Here is a 22,878-nt window from a genome sequence, read left to right on the forward strand (position 1 = left end):
AGCAGGACGCACCGCACAAGCAGTTTAAGAGGCTCAGCAGTCGAAGCGCTGCGCTGTTTTTCTTCTCTCTGCTTTTCAGACATGAATGAACCCCGATCTCAGCCCTAAAGCGGCCCTTCTGTCCGTGGGAGCGGCGCGCGTGGACTTGCCACAGTTGTCTTCCACGCTGCTGAAAAGAGACCCGCAAGAGCACAGGACTTCCAAAGGGACTCGGGCCCTCCAGGAACACGGTGCCTATGTCTGTACCGATAGCTACAGACATAGGCACCGTGATAGCTATCGATATCGATACAGCTATCGATATCGATACAGATAGCTATCGATAGCCGATACCGAGGTCTGCCGTCCCTTCGCCCCAGGATAGCGACCCCCTTTCCAAGCTCGATCTGATCACGCTGGATAAAGCCGGAACCCTTCCCGGCAAGGCAGGGCCGGACGTCCAGAAATCGCGCTGAGAGGTCAGCTGGGAAAAAAAAATCCCAGTGTCAAAGGTGTTGTCCAGAATCAGAGTAGGGCACCATCTTTACGGAAGACGCGCTGTTTGAAACGAAGCTTTCTGAAGCAATAGGCGACATTTCAACTAAAACCTCCCTCCACCGGGCTGTGTATCATTAGCGTAGCGTAGCCCCGATGCAATACAAAACCCTTGCAAAAATAGTTAACAGGATTGTGTAAAAAAGGCATGATTTTTTATTTTATTTTACAATGAGAGCGGCAGTTGACAGAGCGCGAAAACCTCTTACATGTCAGTGTCATCCACAGCCGCCTGCTTCACGGGGGGTACTGTACCTTTCTCGCCTTTAGGTGGACAATGAAAGGAACGAGAACTTCCTTTACAGCGCGTAAACGCCTCAGAATTAAATGCGGTATGTGATGTGATCTGTAAGGTAAGACATGTAGATGTACGGATTATTATAAGAAGCCCTGAATTTCGAAGCTTCTTAATCATAATAAACTTTATTTTATATAGCGCCTTTAAAGGTGGCTTCTCAAAGCGCTTTACAGAATGACAACAACAGTAAATAAAAAGAATAAACAAGATAAAACACAATTACAATATACAGAGGAGACCGTGGGTGGTGGTAATAGGAAAAGCAGAGGGGTGAAGAAGGGAGCCAGTTCAGTAAAGGCTCTTCTAAAGAAGAGGGTTTTGAGTCTGGATTTGAAGGAGCTTAGAGAAGGTGATTCTCTGATATCCTTGGGCAGAGAGTTCCAGAGCTTGGGGGCGTAACAGGAGTTTTACTCATGGTTAAACTCCAGGTCCGCACCCCCCTCCTCCATGAACATGCATCAATTATATTAATTATTATGTAAATTAGAAGCCCTGTAATTCCATTTTACCTTTGACCCTTTGATGCTTTGGTGAAATAGAAACAAATGTGTGCAATTTGTGAAATATATATACACTATCCCCATCCATTGTGTGTGCTCTTTGTGTGGAGGGGACGAGGGGTGCTGGTGCGGGCGGCGGAATCACCCAAAAGCTGGCGGATTTCGCTATGTCATGGTTTTTCCTGCGTCCTGCCCAAGGCAGGCTTCAAGCAGCCAATGAAATTAGCTCAGAGGGGTTGAGTCGGCGCTGCTGGCGCAATATAAGGAGCTCCTGGCAGGTCCCTGGCCAGCAGGTTCCGGTCCGCGTATTTAGATACAGGTGGAAAAGACGAAGCAGCCGCAGCCATGAGTCTCTCCGAAAAAGACAAGCAGCATGTCCAGTCCATGTGGTCCAAAGCCTCTGGCAGGCTGGAGGACATCGGCAACGAGGCTCTGTCCAGGTAAGGTTCATTCCTGTCTTTGATAAAGTACACACTTCAATGTTTTCTTTTTGTAGACTGCATCTGACCGTGTATCTCCTGTTCTTCCCCAGGATGCTCATCGTCTACCCCCAGACCAAGACCTACTTCGCCCACTGGAGTGACCTGAGCGCCGGGTCCGCTCAGGTGCGCACACACGGAAAGGTCATCATGACCGCCGTCGGCGATGCTGTCGGCCATCTCGGCGACCTCAAAGGCTTTCTGAGCTCCCTCAGCGAGCTGCACGCTTACAAGCTGCGTGTGGACCCTGCCAACTTCAAGGTAGGTGACCCCTCAGCGCCGGGTCCGTTTCTGTAGCTCGGTACGGAGCGGACACTCAAGAAGTGTGAGTCTGACGGCTTTCTGATTTTATATACTAGAACTTCTGTGTGTCTTGTGTCCAGATACTTCTGAAATTGTAAAGGTCACCTGTGCAGGACGCGTTTTAACTGTACCTGCTGTGCGCCTGTCTTAAATGCTTTAGTGTCCAAAGTGTCCATGCTGTGCGGTCTGCGTAGAGAAGCCCGTGTGCCGCGTGTCTGAAATGTGTGTCTCAATGTTTTGTCCAGATTCTGTCCCACAACATCCTGGTGGCTCTGGCCATGTACTTCCCAACGGACTTCACCCCCGAGATTCACGTCTCCTTCGACAAGTTCCTGGCCGCTCTGTCTCTGGCTCTGGCGGAGAAGTACCGCTAAGGCGCAGACACGGAGGAGCATCGGGCAGAATTCTGCGGATCTGTCAAACGTTGTCAGTCAGATGTTATCTTAACAGTAATAAAGACAATGCAGTGAATGAAGTTTCCGCAAACGTGTTTTTTTTGCCTGGTTCTCACCAAATCCCAGTTTTATAACACTTTTCTGCAACTGATATGTAGGTAGTTTTATAACGTGTATATTCCGTTGGGAGCCTTTGCACTGGTATTAAGGTTTTCATTCTCAGGAAACTGTCAGCAAAAGTCCCAACTTAAGTGGTGAAAATAAAGATGATCGTTAGGCAAAGACTGAAAACAACATGACAAAGACAAGGACAAAGACTGAATTCGTCTTGCAGGCTAATCACAGTCCCGGGTTATAACCGCAATGGTCTGTCTCTCTTTAATCCGCTCTCTACGGTATAAGACATTACCTTTGTGCAAAATAGTATTGGATACAATGGTTCACTACTTGAGCAAACACTAAAAATATCATATGAGTATTAAAAGAAGCAATAAACGTTATATCCGGTTGTCAAATGATATCCCCACCAATGTGTACCAATGAATGGCTGCCAGACATTTTGCACGGAAAATAACTAAAAGAGATAAAATATCTAATGGAATTAATTACACGCCACGAATTCCACCAAACGCCGAATGCACAAAAATAGTTTGAACATCCAAAGGCATAGCAGTAACTCTTCTACGGTGTAAACCATTACATGTATGCGAGACGTATTTATATTTAATAGCTGAATGCATGAGAAAATACAAAATAAATATATCCTAGCATGATTAAAACAGCAAGGAATATTCATATCTAGAATTTACAGAACTAAAGAACTAAGAGATAAAATAACCGAGAGAGGATAGCATTATACCATTTTTGTGCAACATACATACTGTACATCACTTTTTATTTGAATCCAGAAACAAGTGAAAATCGATTATGTATTTTTGACACTTTGAACCTCCCGAGGTAATTCTTCTCCAGAGCAAAATAAAAATAAATAAAATAAAATAAATAAAAACTGACAGATATAAGTAAGATAAAACAGTTCTCGGCAGTTCTCAGACCTTTTAAGAACATAAATGTAAGGATCTCATCCTTTCATTTGATTTGAAAGAGCCCGAAACCCGACGCATTAGCCTCAAACACGTGGCTGTGCAGCTTGTCCACGACTCCCACAACCCTTTGCGTAACGTCTCGTCTTTTCTGTTTTTCAGAGCTCAATGGTTTCTGATAGCTCTATGCAGACGCCCAATAGAATGATATACACATATCAATGTATTGATGCAACCTATGCTTTAGCTGGGCTATGCTTTGCAAAGCTGTTCTTGTGTGTGAGTAGTGATAAAATCTAAATTATTAATAGGGGTTAATTATTAATTAATAATAATTATTAAAGAAATCAATCTAACAATGCGTAATAAAAGCACGCCGTTTTTCCCGTTTCCTCTAGAATTTGAACAGAAAACAAACAGGGGCAACTTCTAAACTCATCCATTGCGCGTGGTGATAAAAAACAAAAAAATATATGTTTTTTCAAAGAAACGGACAGAATTATCGGGTGGAGCTGAGCGGGGTGTGTAGATAGTCTCTGGCACGATTCCACTAAGTACGCCCGTCAAACACACTAGAGATTAATGAACTATCTGGAATACTAGGCGTTTCCGCATTCATCTGCCATCGCGACTTATAGTGACCTTGTGTCAACCGGTGTATTTTATTTCTTTTAAATAATGTTAAAGAAAATAAAATCTCACCCACCCAGCTTAATTTAACCTAACCCCTTTGCGTCTTCCCAGGAAAGACGTGCCCTAGAGGCGCCAGAAAAGCAAGTCAATAATACACATCGTTGCGCGCAGTGCGCTACTCGCACGAAGGCTGCAGGCGAGGAGAATCGAACAAGAAAACCCTATCGATGTCGCACGAATATTTGCTTTCTGATGAAAACTACTATAACAACTTATACCGTTTTTAAGACAGCTTAACTTGGGTGAAACCAGCCTGCGGTCGTCATTTAATAATTTTATATCACATCGATCAGAATATTCGTCAATATGCCGTCATAGTTGCCAATAAAATCCATAACTGACTCAGGTGTTCCTCGTCATTAACATAGTTTCTCTCTACAAATGCTACAGGGCTTATTTTGATACTATAAAATATGGATCTATGAGAGTTACCTGTTATCTTAAAACAAAATAGCAGAAACCTCATAGGAAGATGACCATAACATTTCTGTATAGAAGGTAAAACTTGGAGTTCACAATAGTGGAAAGATGTGAAATGTCAAAGCCTCTTGCACAGCCGGATATGTGCATTTTTTTTTTAATTTAAAGAATCACAGCATGACGATGTGGTCATGAACTCGGTGGGTCCAATCGCTTTTTTTTTATCGAAGGCTAATACAAACATCAAGGGTTTTTTCCTTTCGTTGAATGTAATTATATTCTTTAGCGGGGGGGGGGGTAATGCTGTAACTGTAGGTGTGTTTGCCAGCGCACCTCTGGTCTGTGAGATTGTGCCGGGCTCTGGCACGGAGCCTCCTGTGAGGCGCCCGTCGTCCAATCACAGCCCGGCATGTCTGTGGGCGGGGCCGCTCGGTGCCCATAAAGGTGCGGCGCGTGCCGCCTGCCAGCACGGGATTCTGTCTGGATAATCTGTCGCTAGAAGCCCGGAGACCCCCCCCAAAAACGCCGCCAGCATGGTTCACTTCACAGATGCCGAAGCAAAAGCCATCAAGGCCGTCTGGGGGAAAGTTAACGTCGACACAGTCGGACCTCAGGCTCTGGCCAGGTAAACCGCCATGATGTCCTTTGCTACGTGCATGCAGTTAAAAGAGTGTTCGCTAAATACACGGCCTTGCGCGGAAATTAAGTAATTAAAGGAACGGACATAAACACTGTACGCTTGGTAATTACTTGTGCACGTGCAAGTGGTCTTGTACGTTTCCTTTTGCCTAACCGGGGTGTAATAAAGGTGTAAGTCTCTTTCCATATTTGAAAATGGCCGTCTTCATTTCCTATTGGTTTACTGATGTTTTCATCAGGCTGCTGATCGTGTACCCCTGGACTCAGCGCTACTTCGGCGCCTTTGGGAACCTCACCAATGCCGCCGCCATCCTCGGTAACGCCAAGGTGGCGCATCACGGCAAAGTCGTGCTGGGTGCGCTGGACAAGGCGGTGCAAGACCCGGAGCACATCACCGCGAACTACGCCAGCCTGAGCGAGCTGCACTCCACCAAACTGCATGTGGACCCCGACAACTTCAGGGTGAGTCGGGACGGCTGGCGCCTCTCCCGGGACTTGTGTATTAACAAGTATTTTCGGCTCCATTAACTTCTCTCCTGTCGGTTTCTCTCGCAGCTGCTGGGCGACTGCATCACCATTGTCCTGGCTGCTCAGTTCGGCACCGGCTTCACCGTCGAGCTCAACGCCGCCTTCCAGAAGTTCCTGGACGTGGTCATCGCCGCCCTGCGCAAGCAGTACCACTAGAGCCACAGACGATACCGCGAGGGTCCAGACTCTCGCCGGAACCATAGCCGCACGGCCGAGCCGTGTCCAAAGTTTAAACCCGCTGTGGGTCACCTGTGGAGCCGAACACCAGCTTGTACGATTTAATAAACCAAATAAAATATCAAAAGCTCTACGACGCGTTTTTGTGTTCCATCCCCCCCGGTTGTCTACAGTAAGAGATACACAGAGGTATACTGAGTAGGGAGGATACAAAAGATTATTGAAGAGGATTACGGTTATAATCCATGTTTTCTGGCAAACTTGAATTGCTCAATATGAAAAGAGTGCAAAACACTGCGACATACGAGTGCTAAGCCGCAAGTAAATTAATCAAAAATTGATATGAGAGGTATTTCCATTTGAGTGAAGGATCCTGGGACCTGTTTCAGGACCCTGGTCATGAGCCAAAGCACACAAGGCGCAATTCAACAGTGCGTGCTCTCGGCAGCGCCGAGCCCAGAGCACCCTGAACACACCTGGTAGCGCTAAGCAAGCTGGGGTTGGGCTGTTGGACTTCTCTAGAACCACCTGCACAAGAGGAAGATAGCCTTATTTTTGGTCCTTTTTTTTTTGTTTGTGCTCAACATACATTTTCCCCAGATAGCGCAGTATGTTTAATGGCAGATTAAGTTCCAAAAATGTGCAACTTCAAGTTACGAAAATTTTTGCGAAATTCAAGTTGGGACGGTAGTGTTAGCAGAAGGCTTGGTTTATGCACGGTTTCTCTGGCTGTATTGAACTAAGTGGTGATCAGAATGCTTTGTGTGCTCGTTGGCATACCCGGCAGCTACACAATAATCCACGCAGTTCTCACTGTCCCCTTGATGTTTGGAATTCGTTGTCATCATCGCCATCGGCAGCCGTAGGAACTCCTGGCTTCCGCTGGGGGAGAAGCATCAGGTGGAAAATAAGCCCTTTGTCACAGGACAGAAAGAAGGTAAGAGCGGGCAGAGAGGCCGGGGGGGGGGGCCACTCGCCAAGTCCAACCCGTCTGGCAGTCAGGCGCTAACTGAACCGAGAAGCGCGTCAGGCCGTTACTTGAAAATCGCCAGGGTATCGGCCGGCTGGGCAGCTTGTTCCCCACTCCCACCACCCTGCAGGTAAAGACCTGTCTCCTGTCCTCGGTTTTATATTTGCTCTTGTCTGTCACGGATTCCAGAGCAGCACTATATATTTTTATATTGACTTGAAAACTGCAAGTATGTTTGCTCAATGACATTCCGCACGTCATTCTGTCAGATAGAGTAGGAGGCGCTGTATTACAGAAGCACAATTAACACAGCACAAAGCCCCCCTCATCAAGAATCAGCCGTTATCTTCCCTCACGTACCGGTCCGGCCGTGTTCAGTGAAATTCCGGTATTGTTGTAGAATATACAGGTAGGGATTACAATTCAGAGGCAGGCTTTCAGATCTAAAGTGCTGCGGGATCAAAATAAAAGGCGCTATTAAAAAGGCCTTTTTTATTTTTTATATTTTATTAAAAGTATAACAACACTTAAAACAGCTTCTAGATGATTACTTTAGATCATATTTCTATAAAGGTATTAGTGTTGTAAACTGTTATTGACTTGGCGGCATAATAAGACGTTTTTATTTTATTCGGAAGCTTTTGGTGCTTCACAGTTCTGTGCATAAACGCAACTGCCTTTCTCACCATAACAACAACGTCAAGGTTAGCCTTTGGCTTCTTTTCGTCGTGCACAAAAAGGTTTGCTCGAGCGTTGTCATCTCCTCTCAGCTGTCGGTGTGTCTGGCACGGTGTGTTAAGGCAGCAAGTTGACATACAAGGCCTAACGAGGGGTTGGCGTTTCATTCAAAGTACAACTTTACGTGTGTTTTCTTTTAAATACACCTGCACCTTTAACCCATCTTCACGTCTCAAAGGGATAAATTGACTCTTTGTGCGAGGAAACGCAAACCATAATTGAATTCAGGTGCCACTGAAGCATTGCCAGCCACCGGACTCGTTTTGTGGTCTCTAGCGCCATCTACAGGACGGAGTCTAGAAGGTTTGGCAAGAGGCGTCGATATGACCGGACGAGTAGTCACAGAGGACGCCTGTGCGCTTTCGCACAGCGTGACGAGTCTTTCTGCCTTTTAGGTTTCATATGTATTTTATTTCTTTTTGAGAAAAGAGGAATATTAGCCGATTACTATTAAACTCTTTGCGGATTGGGATCGTGCCATGGTACATTCTAAGCAAATGCAATGCTGTTGTTTTTTTAATGTCAGACTATGATTGTGTATTCGCTGAGATAACATTAGGACTGGGTTCGAGTGTTAACTCCTACTTAAATCATTTCCAAGCGGAAAGGAGAAACTGTTGGGTTTTTTTTTTGGTGTATGATGTAGCACAAGTACGTCTTCTATGATTTTTTTTCGGCACAGAACGTCACTCACGCAAAATAAAATTGTTTTAACTTAAAATAAACGTTAAAAGTCATTGTGCTGAGGGGAAAACGAGCATTACGGGTGTCTTCTTTACGAATTGCATTACAGTAAATACATTATTGTAAATACAGTATTGTGCTTTTCAGAGCGATGGCGGCGCAGCTGCAGGGGAACCGGTTCGCTGGTTGAAGTTCTGAAATAAAGGTCTGCAGTAGCATCTTTCATCCTGTAGAGGGGGATAGACGCTATTCGCCTAAGAGCGAGCAGAAGAATTCTCCCTTTATACTACGTTCAGCAGTAGCTCAGTATCTGGGAAGGGGGAAAGTCACACGCACTGATTCATATACTTTTCCCGGAGGGGAAAAAGATCAGAAATAAATCCGGCATAAACACACAACCTGCCAAGTGAGGAAGAAGTTTAATTTGAACTGGTCACACATCTCAGCTGGTACGACACAGACTTCAGCAGGAACCTTCAACCTGCCCTGAGAGCTCCAGTTCAGCAGGTTCTTAAAAGGAATCAATCGTCAGCTCTCAAAGAGTCTAAATGAAGCGTGAACAAATCACCGTGCGATTTGCAACATTAGGTAACTCAGAGATCAATTGCAGAAAGAAAGGGAATTGATATACTTCTGCCCTTGATGAACGTGGAGGTGGTCACGATAGAAACAGCTCGTTTAGGCTGGCCTTAAGAAAGTATATTGCTTTCGTCCACGCCCAGAGCTGGGGACCCCTGCTCCGCAGAATCATGGAATATGGTTTTAATCCTAATTATCTCTTCAAGGGAACGTAAACTAGTGGGATCCAAGAAATTAGGAATCACAATGTCATCTGCCATATCAGCATAGCCAGCAGCCATATCACTCTGCAACTCACCACTGGCAACCCCCTGGAGCTCAGCAGGTGGGAGCCTGGTCAGTACCTGGATGGGAGACCTCCTGGGGAAAAACTAAGGCTGCTGCTGGAAGAGGTGTTAGTGGGGGCCAGCAGGGGGTGCTCACCCTGTGGTCCATGTGGGTCCTAATGCCCCAGTATAGTGATGGGGACACTATACTGTAAACATTAAAAATCCCAGGGCGTTTCTCGAAAAGAGTAGGGGTGTAACCCCGGCGTCCTGGCCACCTTTCCCATTGGCCCTTACCAATCATGGCCTCCAAATAATCCCCTTCTATGAATTGGCTATATTACTCTGCTCTCCTCCCCACTGAGAGCTGGTGTGTGGGGAGAGTACTGGTGCACTATGGCTGTCATTGCATCATCCAGGTGGGGCTGCAAACTGGTGGTGGTGGAGGGGATCCCCATTACCTGTAAAGCGCTTTGAGTGGAGTATCCAGAAAAGCACTATATAAGTGGAAGCAATTATTATTATTATTATTATCTGGAACAAGTAACAGGTTTATTCCATGCTGAAAAAAAGAAGAAAGAGAACACAACGTTTCGGCCGTGGAGCCTTCTTCAGGTGTTCAGGTGTTCTTCAGCGTCACACCTGATGAAGGCTCCACCGCCGAAACGTTGTGTTCTCTTTCTTCTTTTTTTCAGCATGGAATAAACCTATTACTTGTTCCTTTGCAGCCTACGCATGCTGACGCAGCTACCTACATGAATTATTATGATCTGTTCCACCAAGACCTTTAGGAGGTTGAAAAAGAAGTCAACATTGACTGTCAAAGGGCATTATGGGAAACTGCCAACTGCAGGTGGCAAGCTTACTTTAAATCGACTTTAAAAGTCACTTTTCTGTTACTCCCCTTTTTGTTCAAGACTGTTGACCTTCAAGAGCGAGTGCCTGCAGCTTGTGTTTCCAGACAGAGCAACAGAAGCAGAGCCGTAATTGCATTTTTATTTGGGAAAAACAACAACAAAAACAACACAACAGTCCTGCAACACCTCGGCGAATCAGAACCCTCCGGACCGAGCTGGTTATCGGTATTTCTCAGCCAGCACGGCGGACACGGCCGACAGCAGCTTGTCCCAGGCCCCGTGCGCGACGGGTGTGAACTCCTGCGGTCTGCGGCACGACAGCGTCACCAGGATGCAGTGAGACAGGAGCTGCAACACACCACGGGTCACACGGGTCAAGCCGCTTTCAATAACGTTATACTTAGATACTTCACTAGGTGCTATACCGAAGAAAACCGTGGCGCTGTGAAGAGGAATATATTTCAAGAAGGACAGGCGCTGACTTCGCCTTGACACTTTGTTAGATAAGGAGCTTAGAAAATTTAACAAGACAATCAAAATAATACAAAATCACATGCCGGTTAACAGGGTTGGCAATGGAGTGCTCTTGATGCTGAAGGATTTTGGATCACAGTAACCAGACAGTTGGTTGTCGATGTGCTCATTTTCCAGCTAAGAGTTTAAGGGTTAAGGTCTGACCCGGTGATTACACACAGAGCAGCTGTGGTGCATTGATCCCTTGTACCACACACACCTGACAGGAGGAATATATATACATACAGGTTTTTAAATAATTGGAGATCGCACCGCTTTGAGATCATGTCCTTCATATTTGGCGAGAATTGGTTTTAGAATTTTCGAATGTTGAGCCCGATGAAGTTCGAACAGAATCGAAAATCAATCGATCGATTGATTTTCCCAGCGCCTGAGATATTTCATCTCTGCAGACGGTGGCAGAAAGGAGGCACACACACACACACACCTTGAAGTTGCTGGGATGTATCATCAGCTGGTAGGCGTGTAGCAGGCTTAGAGGTGCCAGCGTGGTGGCCAGGGTACTGAGGTTCTTCACTCCGTCCCCGACCGCCATGATGATCTTTTTGCCGTGGGTCCGCAGGTGGGCGGATCCCGGGCTGATGTCTAGGTGGGCAAAGTACGTCTTGGTTTTAGGAAAGCACGTGAACATCCTACCGGAGAACGCAACAGGGGAAACCGTGTTATTGCAGTTCCTGTTACCGTACATTGTCGCGGTGGAGAAAACGTTTCGCGGTGCATTTAAAAAGAGCAATTTCCTTTTTTTTGGGGGGGGGGGGGGGGTAAGTGTAGTTCGGGCTGGGGAGACGTGGGTGAAAAGAAAATGCTGTCCCATTGCTAGGCTCTTGCGCCTCGGCTGCGCGATTTTAAGGCAAACGGTATCTATAGCTCAACTCGAAGACGTTTCTACATAGAATCAATATGAGACGGAATATAGTACACTGTACAGAATATCCTGGTTTTCCCCATTTTGGGGATACATCCGGAATTTGTCTGGGGGTGTTAACCATCGCTTCTTAAAAGAAAAAAGTGATGATGCGTCTGTTTATCGTTTTCCACACGGCAGACTCGACTACTGCGCCTTTTTTTTCTCTATCTCTTTTTTCTTTTAACTTGAAATAGACCTACCCGTATGAAACATCGCACACCAATACAGCCTGTTAGCTGTTGAATAGAAGCCCTCTACAGCTAACACAACAAAACATGTAACATAATGATAACTTTCTCTATTGAAATGCGTCTAAGTATTTACGTCAGTGCATGGACTACGAGGACATTTAGAGTTTTTCTGTTGATCAGAAATGCCCTTTTTTCCTGACGGTGGAGCGAAGGTGCACCACAGCAAGGATAGTGCTACTGTTACTATTGCAAATCCCTACACACTCCCGGTTTACCTTAGCAGAGCCTCGGCGCCAATTTCTTCGGCGTCAGGTGCGATGCTTTCCCAGATGCTGACCAGGAGGTCTTTCTCCTCTTGGCTCAGCATGGCTGCACCAGTGAGGGTCCCTCGCCAAACTGCGGCGCTGCCGAGCGCGCTGCCTTCTGCGATAAGAGGCGAGGACGCGGAACTCCCTGCCTCTGCCTGTCTCTCCAGCAGCCAGCTGGGCTCTCTCTCCGGGGCCCGCTACACAGCGTGATGTCAGCGTGGCCGGCCACGATCTCGTTGTCGTCTTCTCATTGTGTGGAGGTGATTAAATGAGGTTCCGGACGGAGAGATCGCAACGACATGCCCATTTCACACCGCTGGCCCTAATCCTGATCATTACTAAAATGAATGGGCGTCGAACACGAACGACTCACTTCGCATACGTCACAGGCAGCCCTCTAAGAACCCATCTCCACCTGTCAGCTGCCCCTTGGGTCACTCAGTCTGAAGGGGGATCGAGTCTCCTCGTCCTCAGGCCAGGAGGCTGCCCATTGACCAAACGGGTTCAACCAAACCTTCACCAAGCTCTCAGGTCTTGAGTGTCGTTGTCCCTGAGGTGGCGATGGTGTGTTCGTGAAAGTAACTTGGATCCTTTATCATTTAAAAAGAACTTCAAGCAGAGCCCTTCGGTTAAATGATGGGTATGACTCACGATGCGTCTTCTGTAATTCGCCTTTGTACCGACACCACATGTAAAAAATGCTTTTTTCCCCCCTGAGCCTTAGAGTATAATAAGGAGATGAGTTTCCGTTTTGTACAGCCATTCCATGGTGGTGTCAGCGATTAGCTTGCCATAGTAAAGAAACTGCACATTGCTTCATGTTTTTTAAGAAATAAAGAGAACCCAAAAGATTGATAATGTGAAGCAAAAAGAGCAGAACCGCAGATTACATTCAGTAAAACGTTCCCTCAAGTTCGTTATTTCGCTAAATGGAACAGAATGCCCATCAGATATTATTCAAAATGGGTTTGTATTCACAGTGTGCTCATCAATGTTAAATGAAATAAAAGTTACAAATGACAGCAAAGGCCTGCTGTGTTCAAAGCCCTTTGGACTGTTCTTCTGTTAAATGATCATATTTGCTTGAAATATTATAGGGTAGTTTTGCAATCTAAGAAGAAACCTGAACTCAATATCACCATGCTTGAACCACGAGACCTGCAATAAATACTGCTGGCAAGTTCTGCAACTCGCGATCAGGCTCAAGTGCATACCCAGAACTCAACGGACAGCGGAATCTTACCTCTTCAGTGTACAGAATTAAGCAACATGTGATTGGCATGCTTTAGTATTGATATGCCCTACGGTCTAGAGAATATTTCAAGAACCCATCTGTTTTTCTGTATATTCTTGCACAATAAAAAATGAGTATTGAAAGGCACCCACAAATAATTGAAACAAGATTTATTTTTTAATACCTGGACTTCAAGGTGCAGGTCATGTCTGTCTTTTGTTATTTTCCCGGTGGCACACCGGCCGACGGGTTTGGAGTCAGACCACTGAATGGGCCGCTGTCAGTGTGAGGTGGTATGATTGGAGCGGGCCGGATGGTACCTGCTGCACCTCCCAGGTGGCCGAATGGCACAGTAGGCACCAGCCAGCAGGTACCCACCTCCCCCACACCGTGGTCTGATCATAAACAGATCAGGCGGGCATGCAAAGGGTGCAAGGATTGAAAAGACACAACAAAGTGAATGTATTGAAATTTGGTTTATTGGCAAAATATTCAGGGGGGAACACGGTCACATTTTCTCTTTAAACAAATTGCAAAACACAGGGGGCAGATTGTGCGTGCGGTCAGCGTTGGTTAGCTGGCTCTCCCCCCTCCTGTGCCGCTTCAAGGCCCTTAGCGGTATTTCTCAGCCAGGACCAGGGCGATGTTGGCCAGGAACTTGTCCCAGGCGATGTGGGCCTCCGGTGTGAAGTCAGCGCCCAGAGCAGCAGAGAGAGACACCAGCAGGGTGTGGCCCAGGAGCTGAGAACCGAAAGCAACAGGTTAACATCACCGGACAATCAATACGAGTACAGTAGTACACAGACTGAGAGAGACTTAACACTAGAGCTATTCAGATAAATGTCACCGTAGGCCTGTGCCATCGAAACCAGGCTCCATCTTCAATAAACAGGGCAAGAGGAGAAGAATAGGCAGGAAATTGTTTCTAGATTTAAATCTGTAAAACTGTCTGCAAGCGTATTACACTCTAATTCAGGCGCAGGGATATTTATCCACTGCCCCGTGTGCACTAAGCCTGTGAGACTGGGAGCTGGGCACGGCAGCCCGGCCCAGGGGGGTGGCAGGGCGACGGAGCCGCAGTCACCTTGAAGTTGACTGGATCCACCCGCAGGTTGTAGGCGTGAAGCTCGCTCAGCTTGCTCAGGGCACCGCTCAGGTTGTCGAGGTTGTTAATGGCCTGTGCGACCGCCCCCATGATCTTGGCTCCATGGGCCTTGACCTGGGCAGAGCTGGGGCTCAGGTCAGCGAAGTGGGTGAAGTAGATTTTGGTCTGAGGGAAGACGATCAGCAGCCTGCAGGGGGGGGGAAAAAGCACAACAGACATTTGTGGAAACGCTGCAGCAGACAATGCCAACAAACGTATCGCTGGAGGAGGTGTCACAGCTGCCTCCAGGATACAGAAGCTGACTGTGGTAATGAGCCACAGGAAGAGCTGAAGTGCCGGCCCCTCACCTGCCGAAGGCTTCGGCGCCGATCTGGGCGGCCTTGGGGGAGACCTTTGCCCAGGTCTTGGCGATGTTGTCCTTATCGGCAGTGGAGAGAGACATGGCGGTTGCGGTGGCTGTTGCTTTCTGAGTTGCTCAGGATGAAGCAGGAATGCCCATGTCCTGACAGCGGCTCGGGGCCCTCTTTAAAGAGAGCGCTGGCCCCGAGGCGAGACAGACGGCCGCTCCCCATTGGTCGAGCCAACAGGCCCCGCCCCTGAGATCGGGAGGGTCAGATCTCCCCTTTCGCTCTCTCGAGCGCCCCGCATCCCCGTTATGTAAAACAGTACATCGATTAAGTGAATATTTTAAAGTTATATTTTATAAACCCTTTAACCTCCATAATATTACTCTAAACACTTTTAATAGTGGGGTAAATGTAAGTATCTATCGCTTAGCCAAAGAAGGGGAAGAATTATTATTATTATTATTATTATTATTATTATTATATAATTATGCTACGTTTATTATTTTGGACTTTCTTGTACTTACCCTTACTCTTTTTTATAGACTGAATAAAGTCTCTTCGTAGGTTTTCAACTACAATTTAAGCGTCTGAAGTAATATTGTCAAGATGACAATGCCAGAAATACAGTCAACACCTTGAAACTCAACACAGACACTAATGTAAAAACATGCCCCGAGAGAGTCCTCGATGGAAAAAAAAATATATATACATATACACCTTATTACCGGTGCATTTGAACGGTTCAGACTTTGGACTTTATTAAAAGGGTTTTTATAGTTGAATCCTCGGTGAACTCAGCTTCAGCCAGCTGAAAATTGACCCAGACCAAACGGATTTTGTGTTTGCGTTAAAAATAAAGTCAGCGAGCTCCTTGTGAAAAAGAACTCGGTTTAAGAGCCCTGCTCGGTGACACAGCACACGGGAGACCAGCACGCTTTTTAATCGCGAAGCTTAATGTTGTTAAATATTGGAAAGGACGTAGTTTCTCAGGCGGAGCTCAGAGCACGGAGAGGAATCTCTCAATGACAAATCACTGATTAATGAATTCGTGCCAACTGCCGCGTCATGTCTTGCAAACTTGGCTTGGTGACAAGTGTAATCTCCTCGCAGTCGCTAAGATTACCAAGAAAGTCACTCGAGAATGTTAGTTCGTTCAATCAGTTAGTAATGTCGTAAATGTCTGTGATATGTCTGTAGATTGTATTTTACTTTTATTTTTTGTTTTGTTTCATGTGAATTTCATTATTTGTATTTGCTTTGGCAACACTGATTGTATCACCCATCGGTCATGCTAATAAAGCACCTTGAATTGAATTGAATTAATAACGTCATACTTTGCTAAGATCTTGCACAGACATATATTGATCAATAAAAAAACAAGCATAAAAATACCGTTACAGTATAAAAGTATAAAAGTAATTAAAAAGTTTCATTTTGTCTAAAGGGCGGAACACAGCTATTTATAATATTTATTCGTTCGATTTTTTTCCCCTGAACGATGGAATGAGTACAAGACCTTTTCCAGCATAAAACAGTTGCTAAATCGTTGCCTACGAATATACGACGTACTGGGAATATTTTGGAATTGCGTAAAATGTCCTTCAGAGTGGTATCACGCACACAACACGGGTGTAACGTAGAAACATAACTCCGTGAAAGGTCATATTAAAGCTAAAGAAAAATAAGCAACAAATTATTTTTGTGTGAACTAACTTTGAAAGAGAGTTCAGGAACCTGCTTTGGATACCGCGCAATTTAGTGGGAAATTAGGGAAGGCCACATTGATTTCTTATCCTGACGTGAACAGTTTGAAAATGCTTTTCCGTTTAAACTATTTTGTCCCCATTGCGTAAGAAATCTGTCGGTCTGGTATACCATGATCTTGTAATTAAATTATTTTGATATCTCAGGCGTGTTTTGTACATCTGACAAAAAAAAGGAAAAAGCTACTCATGAACCGCGAACACGTAAAATATCTACAAAAAATAACGAAACTGCCAAAGGTATTGAATCTGTTTTTTATGGTCGAATGAGAATTTATTAACAGTATTGGAATCTCTTAACAACTTTATCCAACCTCGCGTCTCTCGTCGAACTGTCATTAAAACAAATCAAACAAGAATGAACAACAAAAAAAAGAAGTAAAATTGTTTACGCCAAAAACTGACAAGCTAATTATCTCAGAAAACAGAGGGGCGAAGGCACATCTTGGAAGTGGGATCTTCGGTGGAATCGAGGTCATCTTATCTAGGCTTGACTGCGCTGCGCGGCCAGGCCCGGCCACAGAAACTGCTATGTGCTCAAGATTAGAAAGACAAATTTGCTTCTTATCTGTAGTTTACTTCCAAGCGCACTCCATCCAACAGTTCTACATTCATAGACGTATTTTTACACATTTAAAATTGCGCTTAAACTTGCATTCTCGCTGGGTGTGGAAATACATAAACGGCTCTTGTTGCCTTCATTTAATGCGAGAAATGCGCGCCGCTATTTCAACGACACAGGTAAACCACTGGTGCAGTAAGTGCTCTTACCTTGGAGGGTAGACAGGTCACCCGTAAAACGTGAACAAAAGATTTCTGCCCTTCAATCAATCAATATATTTAATGAGTAATTTGGAGAATGTGTTGAAGTGGACTCTCTGCTTACTTCCAGGACCAGGGATGGTACTCTAGAGTACAGCACATCTTCTAAGTGTACCCAATACCGATTGCTCATGTGTTGCAATTATTTATACTGCCATAATAATAATAATAATAATAATAATAATAATAATAATAATAATAATAGATACTTTATTGATCCCGTGAGGGAAATTGCAGTGCAACAGCAGTTTAACAGTCAACACAGCCACAGTGTAACGAAATTATGCAATAATACAATACAACACATACAATACAATAATAATAATAATAATAACAGCGTAACGAAATGATACAATGATACAACAATACATACAATACAATAATAATAATAATAATAATAATAATAATAATAATAAAAAAGATAAAGCGTCACAATATAAAGGAACAACAATATTTCACAACAAATTCACAGTTCTGTGGTCACTTTCACCGTACTTCGAATCTTGGAATGTTGAATTGATTTTAATCATATTGCTTATTGACTATAATTAATTTCGTTTTTGCTGTGCGAAAAACAAAACAAAACAAAACCGTACAGTAAAACAGTAAGAAAAACCGGTATCGTGTGGGTGTGTGTGACATGCATTTAATTATTTAAGAGAAACGAAGTCACGCAAGAACTTCTGAAGAAAGCCTTCAGAAGCAGAGGAAAGGCACCCACGAGGGAATTTCCGCTAAGAAAACACGAGAACCAAGACCATTCCAGCAGAGACGTTTATCCGAAAGTAGAACGCAAATGTTTCAGAGAGGGAACGGGCTATGTAGAAAAAGTTTTCAAGTCCTCATCTTTAAACGAGTTAAAGATAAATGCGACGCAAACCTATCCTGTAATGTCTTAAGAGGTGCAGCAATTTATTTTGCTGAAAGTAACGTTACTGCTGTAAAAGACGTATATCCCTGAAATGCAAATGCGAGATGTGAAGAACGCACTTCAGTAACCCTTATTAGCGCACTGTCTAACTAAACAGTAAGGAGTCGAACGAAATGTGGAAACGTCGTTGATATTAACCCTGTTGTGTCTAAGGGCTGGTGTTCATTCAACATTGTTCACGTAATCTGCTGTCTGTGTTTTTAGCGGCTGAGATCACTGAGAACACACAGAAGCTGACCAGCGCTCCATCCGTCTTGTGGATGCTAAACCAGAAAGCAATATGGATTAAGCTTAGATTCTTTTATGGGTCTGCAGCTTTATGAACTCTTCCTATAGAGCCTTAGCGCTCCAGGAAAGGTCTTTTGAGCACAGCCCTAAACCTTGTAAAACACATTTTCCGTTATTTTGGGACTATTTTGTTTTATTTTCGAGAACATATAAAACCATTTGAAGTACAAACGACATTACACGGCCATCGTATTACAATGCAAATTTGCAAATAGACAATTCAGCTGAATGAGAATTTAGTCTATTCTTCTCTGTTCCCTTAATGTTTTTAATTATTTCACTCGCATTTTTTGTCGACCCGGATCATGTTCATTTCATATTAAGGGGCTGTCCTGAGGAGGCAGCGCATGTACTGACCATACCACATTTAAAAAGGATAACTGAACTATTTCTTCAGCATTGCAACTCAATGCCTACGAATATACGTCAGTTCATTTAGACTCTTCAGTCTATGTTTTCAACGAGATCCCAGCAAAGCGAACTATCAGGGTTTTTTTAATGAATGTCCTTCATTCCTTAATGGTACGTGTGTTTCCCGTTTCGCGCAGTGTAAGTGTCCCACAGGCGTTTATTGTAAGCTTGTTGCGTGCTGATCCCGGTTTTATTTTTACAGATCGGTGCTTTTAGCCTGTTTTATCCCCTGTGAGAATGCAAGAGCAGTTTCAGTTAAGGAAACATTTTGCACTTTTCTGATAAGAGCATATAAGTACAATTCATAAAGAAGACAATGTGCACATAAATACTCTTGTATTTATTAAATCAATTCGTAGAGGGAGCTCACAAAGGTGACCCAGGTGACATTTACCTTACATTGTCTTAAAAGTACTTTTATTCGAATATTAATATTGTTACACAAAACCTTTATTTGGAAAGACTATTATTTTCAATCGTCTTCAAGCCAATAGAGGCTTTTATTAAATTCCGGCAGTGTCTGCTTATTGTACAGATGTGTGACATGTTGAACCCGTGAAATCATCCCACTGGGCGCTCCATATTGAGCACAGAGGTCACAAGAAATACGAGTACACCGTATATATTATTTAAAAAAAATGTTTTTATTGTAAAGCTCCAAGATTAGGTTTCAGCGTGCCTGAAAACAGTTATACATTCTTAAAAAAGGGTGTTTTTTTTGTGCATGATGACACAGTACAAGAGGATCAAACAGCGGCATCAACCATTCCAAGTCCGGGCTTCGCCGTCCTGCTGGCTCGGAAGGGGGGGTCCCCCCAGGCACCCTCAGAGCTCCAGGTGGCTCGCGGCTCACCGGTACTTCTGGGAGAGCACCTCGGCCACGCGGACCAGGAACTTGTCGCAGGCCACGTGCGCCTCCGGGGTGAACTCGGCGGGCAGGCGGTTGGCGAGGACGACCAGGATGCAGTGGGCCAGCAGCTGCGGGGGCAAAGGATGACAATGAGCCATGTTGCATCACCTCCGGGACCGCTGCTGAGAAGAAGATACCACCCCTGTGGGCCTCAGCGACGGTTTTTTAAGAGCTGGCCGTTTGCCAGGAGCTTTTAGATTTAATAAAATAATAAATCAGTAAAGAGCTATGCACACCAAGACTTGCAATGGCCAGATACAATAAAAAGACGCTGGAATTGGCCATTTCCGAAAGCTCAGCAGCTCAGCGATTTCACACCTGAGTCGACTCGAAGCAAAAAAGGCAAATGGATTTATTCGAGGTCCAAGGGGGCTGCGTTGGCACCACCGGCCGGATGGCAGACAGACGACCGCGGGACGGGCCCAGGGTCGTTCGGACCCGTCGCCTCGGCGCGCTTACCTTGAAGTTGACGGGGTCGACCCGGAGGATGTAGGCGTGCAGGTCGCTGAGGCTGCTGAGCACGGCGGGCATGTTGTCGATGTCGACCGCGGCCTGGGCCAGGGCCGTCATCACCTTGCCTCCGTGCGTGCGCAGCTTGGCCGAGCCAGGGGTGATGTCCACGTTGGTGAAGTAGGTCTTGGTCTGAGGGAAGACCGTCAGCAGCCTGCAATGGAGGAACAATAGGAAACACCGCTCGCTCAGACTGAACTTTGACAGCGCTGAGGTGCCTACTAACTTTAGGTCAGGGTTCATTACAATCCTGAAGTAGGTTTCTTGCAATGCAATAAAACATCACTGTGGAAAAAGCTGGAGTCTTTATTTTCACAGGAGAAAACGTAGCTGTACATCATAAATGTACTGATTGATGCATCTTGTTTAACGTGAGTTAAAATTTAATCCATGTCGGGAAGAACACTTCAAAACGCACTTGGCGCTTTCAAAAGGTTTTGCTTTTACATGTAACATAAAAAAAACTAGCAACAAAGGGATTGATACCTTAGCAATGCGTCTTCGCCCCACTCCTCTGTAAAGTCTGCGGCCTTCTTCCAGATGGAAGAGACGAGGGCTTTCTCGCTGGCGGTGGTCATCTTGGAGCTGGGAGCAGGCGTGTTTCTGCGTTCGGACAGCTGGACTGCGCTGGGATCTGCGATGCTTTAGCCCTGTGAGCGCCGCTGTTTTTATAGAAGCCAGAGTGGACCAGCGCTTGGGAAGAAGCCAACCTTATTGGTCAGGGGACTGGCGCCCGGTAGCTCATTTGCCTGTCTTATCTGACCGCTCGGATTCGGACGCTGTCCCCCTGCCCGGCTGAAGATTACAGCGTCCCGTAACCGCCAACTATTAAGTCGTGTTAAAATTGCCTCTTGTAAGAAAAGCATAACGTACTTATTTAGTGGCCGAAGCATTGTTGTTCTCGTTTGGAATATAAGTAATATTTACGATCTCTTACATTTTGAACCTCGATTCCCAGTTTTGGTCAAGGGTCTACGGGGTATTGTTTTATCTTGAGAAGTCAATTAACCTAATAATGTTTTTAGTAAGACACATATCTGATTTTTCTGAAGGTCGATTACTTGCAGCATTATTCGATATATTCGTTAAAAATAAAATAACCTATAAACCATATGGAACTTCAATATGTTAATATTCTTGAAGTGAAGTTAATAAACTTGAAGTGTTAATATTATGCCGTTAATTCATGACAAACTCTATGATCACAACTACAGGGAAATTTATACTAAGTCGACCCCCAGGCTAGAATAAAGGAGGTCAGTCTGAGGAGCTAAAAGGATTTGAAGACAGTTAAAGTTTATGAAGTGCCATTCATAAAGAGCTAATATAATATTTTTTATGTAAGCAACAACTTCAGGCATTAAATTCTTCATGAGGTAGGTAGAGATATTTAGGCTTAAAAAGAATAAACTTTTATATAACAGTGGGCTCTCTAGACCTATTCTAAAGGTTTCTTTTGTATTTGTTTAAATCCTTGACTCCTTGACACTACGTGAAATAATTAAAGGCTGTCTAACACTATATACTGAATTCACAAGAAAAGGGTCTCAGAAGACTATTGAAGTGCCCACAGTTTTGCAGATTTGTATAGGATCTGGTGTAATCACACTGGATTTAGGATTAGATTAAGGATGAAATGGATCACTTTCTGCTATTTAATTCCTAAATCTATAACGGACAATATGTATCTTTTTACAACAAACCTGCAAGGGGTATTTGTCATTGTAAGAACTACATTCACCTGGCCAATTGCACAAAGCACAAGACCTAAAGAAAGGCTACAAATGACAACAAGCCATTCATCACAGTCTAATTCGATTGCTAGAAGATGATTGATCTGAAAATGCCCTCTAGTCATTTCTTGAGAAAACCAGAGTATTGACTTCAACAAGGTGCCAGCCGTTCCTGCCTCCTACAACCCTTTGTGTAAAGAAGTGCTTCCTATTCTCAGTTTCCAATGTACTTTGGCTTAGTGTCAACCTATGTCCTTTGTCCATTCCATCGAGATTGGAAATATATTAATCTGATCCCCTGATAGTTTTCTCTGATCAAGACGATAAAGATTTATATCCTTTAGCATATAAGTGAAGGGCATTCCTATAGGTGTCAAATGTGCCTGGTCATTTTTCTTTGGAAACTAAAACAATAGTAAAGATGTTTTTTTATATTCTTTAAAAAATCACGTAAGACTCATGTCAACTCTCGCATGGCAAATAAGCAACAATATGAATGTATTAAAAATACGATTTCAATTTCCATATTAACTCACTTTCGGGGCAATTTTCAAAACATCTTTTGTGTTGAATGTGTCCGGGAAATGATATTGCCAGGTGGAAACCCTAAACTGGCTGCTTCAGGATACAAAGTCAAACAAGGTCACTTGGAAACCGTTGAATTTGAGAGGAATTGCGTTTGAAACTGAAAATAAGAAGATACTTTTAGAAACGTGTTTTATACAAGCAATTCCCTGGCATCCATTTAAATAGTTAATGGTGCTCGGAGGAAAATACAGAT

The 22,878-nt window shown here is 44.5% G+C and overlaps 5 protein-coding genes across 5 annotated transcripts; 2 read left to right on the forward strand and 3 right to left on the reverse strand.

Moving 5' to 3' along the window:
* Nucleotides 1–1,561: 1,561 nt before the first annotated feature.
* On the forward strand, nucleotides 1,562–2,589 carry LOC148818338 (hemoglobin subunit alpha-2-like). The gene is made up of 3 exons (XM_088936254.1): nucleotides 1,562–1,772; nucleotides 1,865–2,072; nucleotides 2,360–2,589. Exons 1-3 carry the CDS (start codon nucleotides 1,678–1,680, stop codon nucleotides 2,486–2,488), a joined length of 432 nt encoding a protein of 143 aa, XP_088792380.1. The 5' UTR covers nucleotides 1,562–1,677; the 3' UTR covers nucleotides 2,489–2,589.
* A 2,564-nt stretch (nucleotides 2,590–5,153) lies between these two features.
* Nucleotides 5,154–6,136, forward strand: LOC148818339 (hemoglobin cathodic subunit beta-like). Its single transcript, XM_088936255.1, has 3 exons — nucleotides 5,154–5,290; nucleotides 5,544–5,766; nucleotides 5,860–6,136. Exons 1-3 carry the CDS (start codon nucleotides 5,199–5,201, stop codon nucleotides 5,986–5,988), a joined length of 444 nt encoding a protein of 147 aa, XP_088792381.1. The 5' UTR covers nucleotides 5,154–5,198; the 3' UTR covers nucleotides 5,989–6,136.
* A 4,089-nt stretch (nucleotides 6,137–10,225) lies between these two features.
* hbae4 (hemoglobin alpha embryonic-4) lies at nucleotides 10,226–12,229 on the reverse strand. The gene is made up of 3 exons (XM_088936256.1): nucleotides 12,011–12,229; nucleotides 11,065–11,269; nucleotides 10,226–10,451 (listed from the first exon to the last, which is right to left on the reverse strand). Exons 1-3 carry the CDS (start codon nucleotides 12,100–12,102, stop codon nucleotides 10,323–10,325), a joined length of 426 nt encoding a protein of 141 aa, XP_088792382.1. The 5' UTR covers nucleotides 12,103–12,229; the 3' UTR covers nucleotides 10,226–10,322.
* A 1,660-nt stretch (nucleotides 12,230–13,889) lies between these two features.
* LOC148818341 (hemoglobin embryonic subunit alpha-like) lies at nucleotides 13,890–14,824 on the reverse strand. Its single transcript, XM_088936575.1, has 3 exons — nucleotides 14,730–14,824; nucleotides 14,362–14,569; nucleotides 13,890–14,018 (listed from the first exon to the last, which is right to left on the reverse strand). Exons 1-3 carry the CDS (start codon nucleotides 14,822–14,824, stop codon nucleotides 13,890–13,892), a joined length of 432 nt encoding a protein of 143 aa, XP_088792701.1.
* Nucleotides 14,825–19,793: 4,969 nt separating this feature from the next.
* LOC148818342 (hemoglobin subunit alpha-like) lies at nucleotides 19,794–20,942 on the reverse strand. The gene is made up of 3 exons (XM_088936257.1): nucleotides 20,851–20,942; nucleotides 20,314–20,518; nucleotides 19,794–19,922 (listed from the first exon to the last, which is right to left on the reverse strand). The coding sequence occupies exons 1-3, from the start codon at nucleotides 20,940–20,942 to the stop codon at nucleotides 19,794–19,796; spliced, it is 426 nt and encodes a 141-aa protein (XP_088792383.1).
* Between the last annotated feature and the right edge of the window lie 1,936 nt (nucleotides 20,943–22,878).

This window comes from Atractosteus spatula, chromosome 18 (genome assembly GCF_055471065.1).
Source record: "Atractosteus spatula isolate fAtrSpa1 chromosome 18, fAtrSpa1.hap1, whole genome shotgun sequence".
Taxonomy (NCBI): domain Eukaryota; kingdom Metazoa; phylum Chordata; class Actinopteri; order Semionotiformes; family Lepisosteidae; genus Atractosteus; species Atractosteus spatula.

What these genes read in the sequence shown, in the direction of transcription:
- LOC148818338 (XM_088936254.1), top strand. Translation starts at nt 1,678, where the DNA reads ATGAGTCTCTCCGAAAAAGACAAGCAGCATGTCCAGTCCATGTGGTCC. An exon ending in GGCAACGAGGCTCTGTCCAG is followed by an intron (nt 1,773 to 1,864) that starts GTAAGGTTCATT and finishes GTTCTTCCCCAG; the next exon opens with GATGCTCATCGTCTACCCCC. An exon ending in TGGACCCTGCCAACTTCAAG is followed by an intron (nt 2,073 to 2,359) that starts GTAGGTGACCCC and finishes TGTTTTGTCCAG; the next exon opens with ATTCTGTCCCACAACATCCT.
- LOC148818339 (XM_088936255.1), top strand. Translation starts at nt 5,199, where the DNA reads ATGGTTCACTTCACAGATGCCGAAGCAAAAGCCATCAAGGCCGTCTGG. An exon ending in GGACCTCAGGCTCTGGCCAG is followed by an intron (nt 5,291 to 5,543) that starts GTAAACCGCCAT and finishes TGTTTTCATCAG; the next exon opens with GCTGCTGATCGTGTACCCCT. An exon ending in TGGACCCCGACAACTTCAGG is followed by an intron (nt 5,767 to 5,859) that starts GTGAGTCGGGAC and finishes TTTCTCTCGCAG; the next exon opens with CTGCTGGGCGACTGCATCAC.
- hbae4 (XM_088936256.1), bottom strand. Translation starts at nt 12,102, where the DNA reads ATGCTGAGCCAAGAGGAGAAAGACCTCCTGGTCAGCATCTGGGAAAGC. An exon ending in GGCGCCGAGGCTCTGCTAAG is followed by an intron (nt 11,270 to 12,010) that starts GTAAACCGGGAG and finishes GTTCTCCGGTAG; the next exon opens with GATGTTCACGTGCTTTCCTA. An exon ending in TACATCCCAGCAACTTCAAG is followed by an intron (nt 10,452 to 11,064) that starts GTGTGTGTGTGT and finishes GGTGTGTTGCAG; the next exon opens with CTCCTGTCTCACTGCATCCT.
- LOC148818341 (XM_088936575.1), bottom strand. Translation starts at nt 14,824, where the DNA reads ATGTCTCTCTCCACTGCCGATAAGGACAACATCGCCAAGACCTGGGCA. An exon ending in GGCGCCGAAGCCTTCGGCAG is followed by an intron (nt 14,570 to 14,729) that starts GTGAGGGGCCGG and finishes CCCCCCCTGCAG; the next exon opens with GCTGCTGATCGTCTTCCCTC. An exon ending in TGGATCCAGTCAACTTCAAG is followed by an intron (nt 14,019 to 14,361) that starts GTGACTGCGGCT and finishes TTCGGTTCTCAG; the next exon opens with CTCCTGGGCCACACCCTGCT.
- LOC148818342 (XM_088936257.1), bottom strand. Translation starts at nt 20,942, where the DNA reads ATGACCACCGCCAGCGAGAAAGCCCTCGTCTCTTCCATCTGGAAGAAG. An exon ending in GGCGAAGACGCATTGCTAAG is followed by an intron (nt 20,519 to 20,850) that starts GTATCAATCCCT and finishes CCTCCATTGCAG; the next exon opens with GCTGCTGACGGTCTTCCCTC. An exon ending in TCGACCCCGTCAACTTCAAG is followed by an intron (nt 19,923 to 20,313) that starts GTAAGCGCGCCG and finishes TTGCCCCCGCAG; the next exon opens with CTGCTGGCCCACTGCATCCT.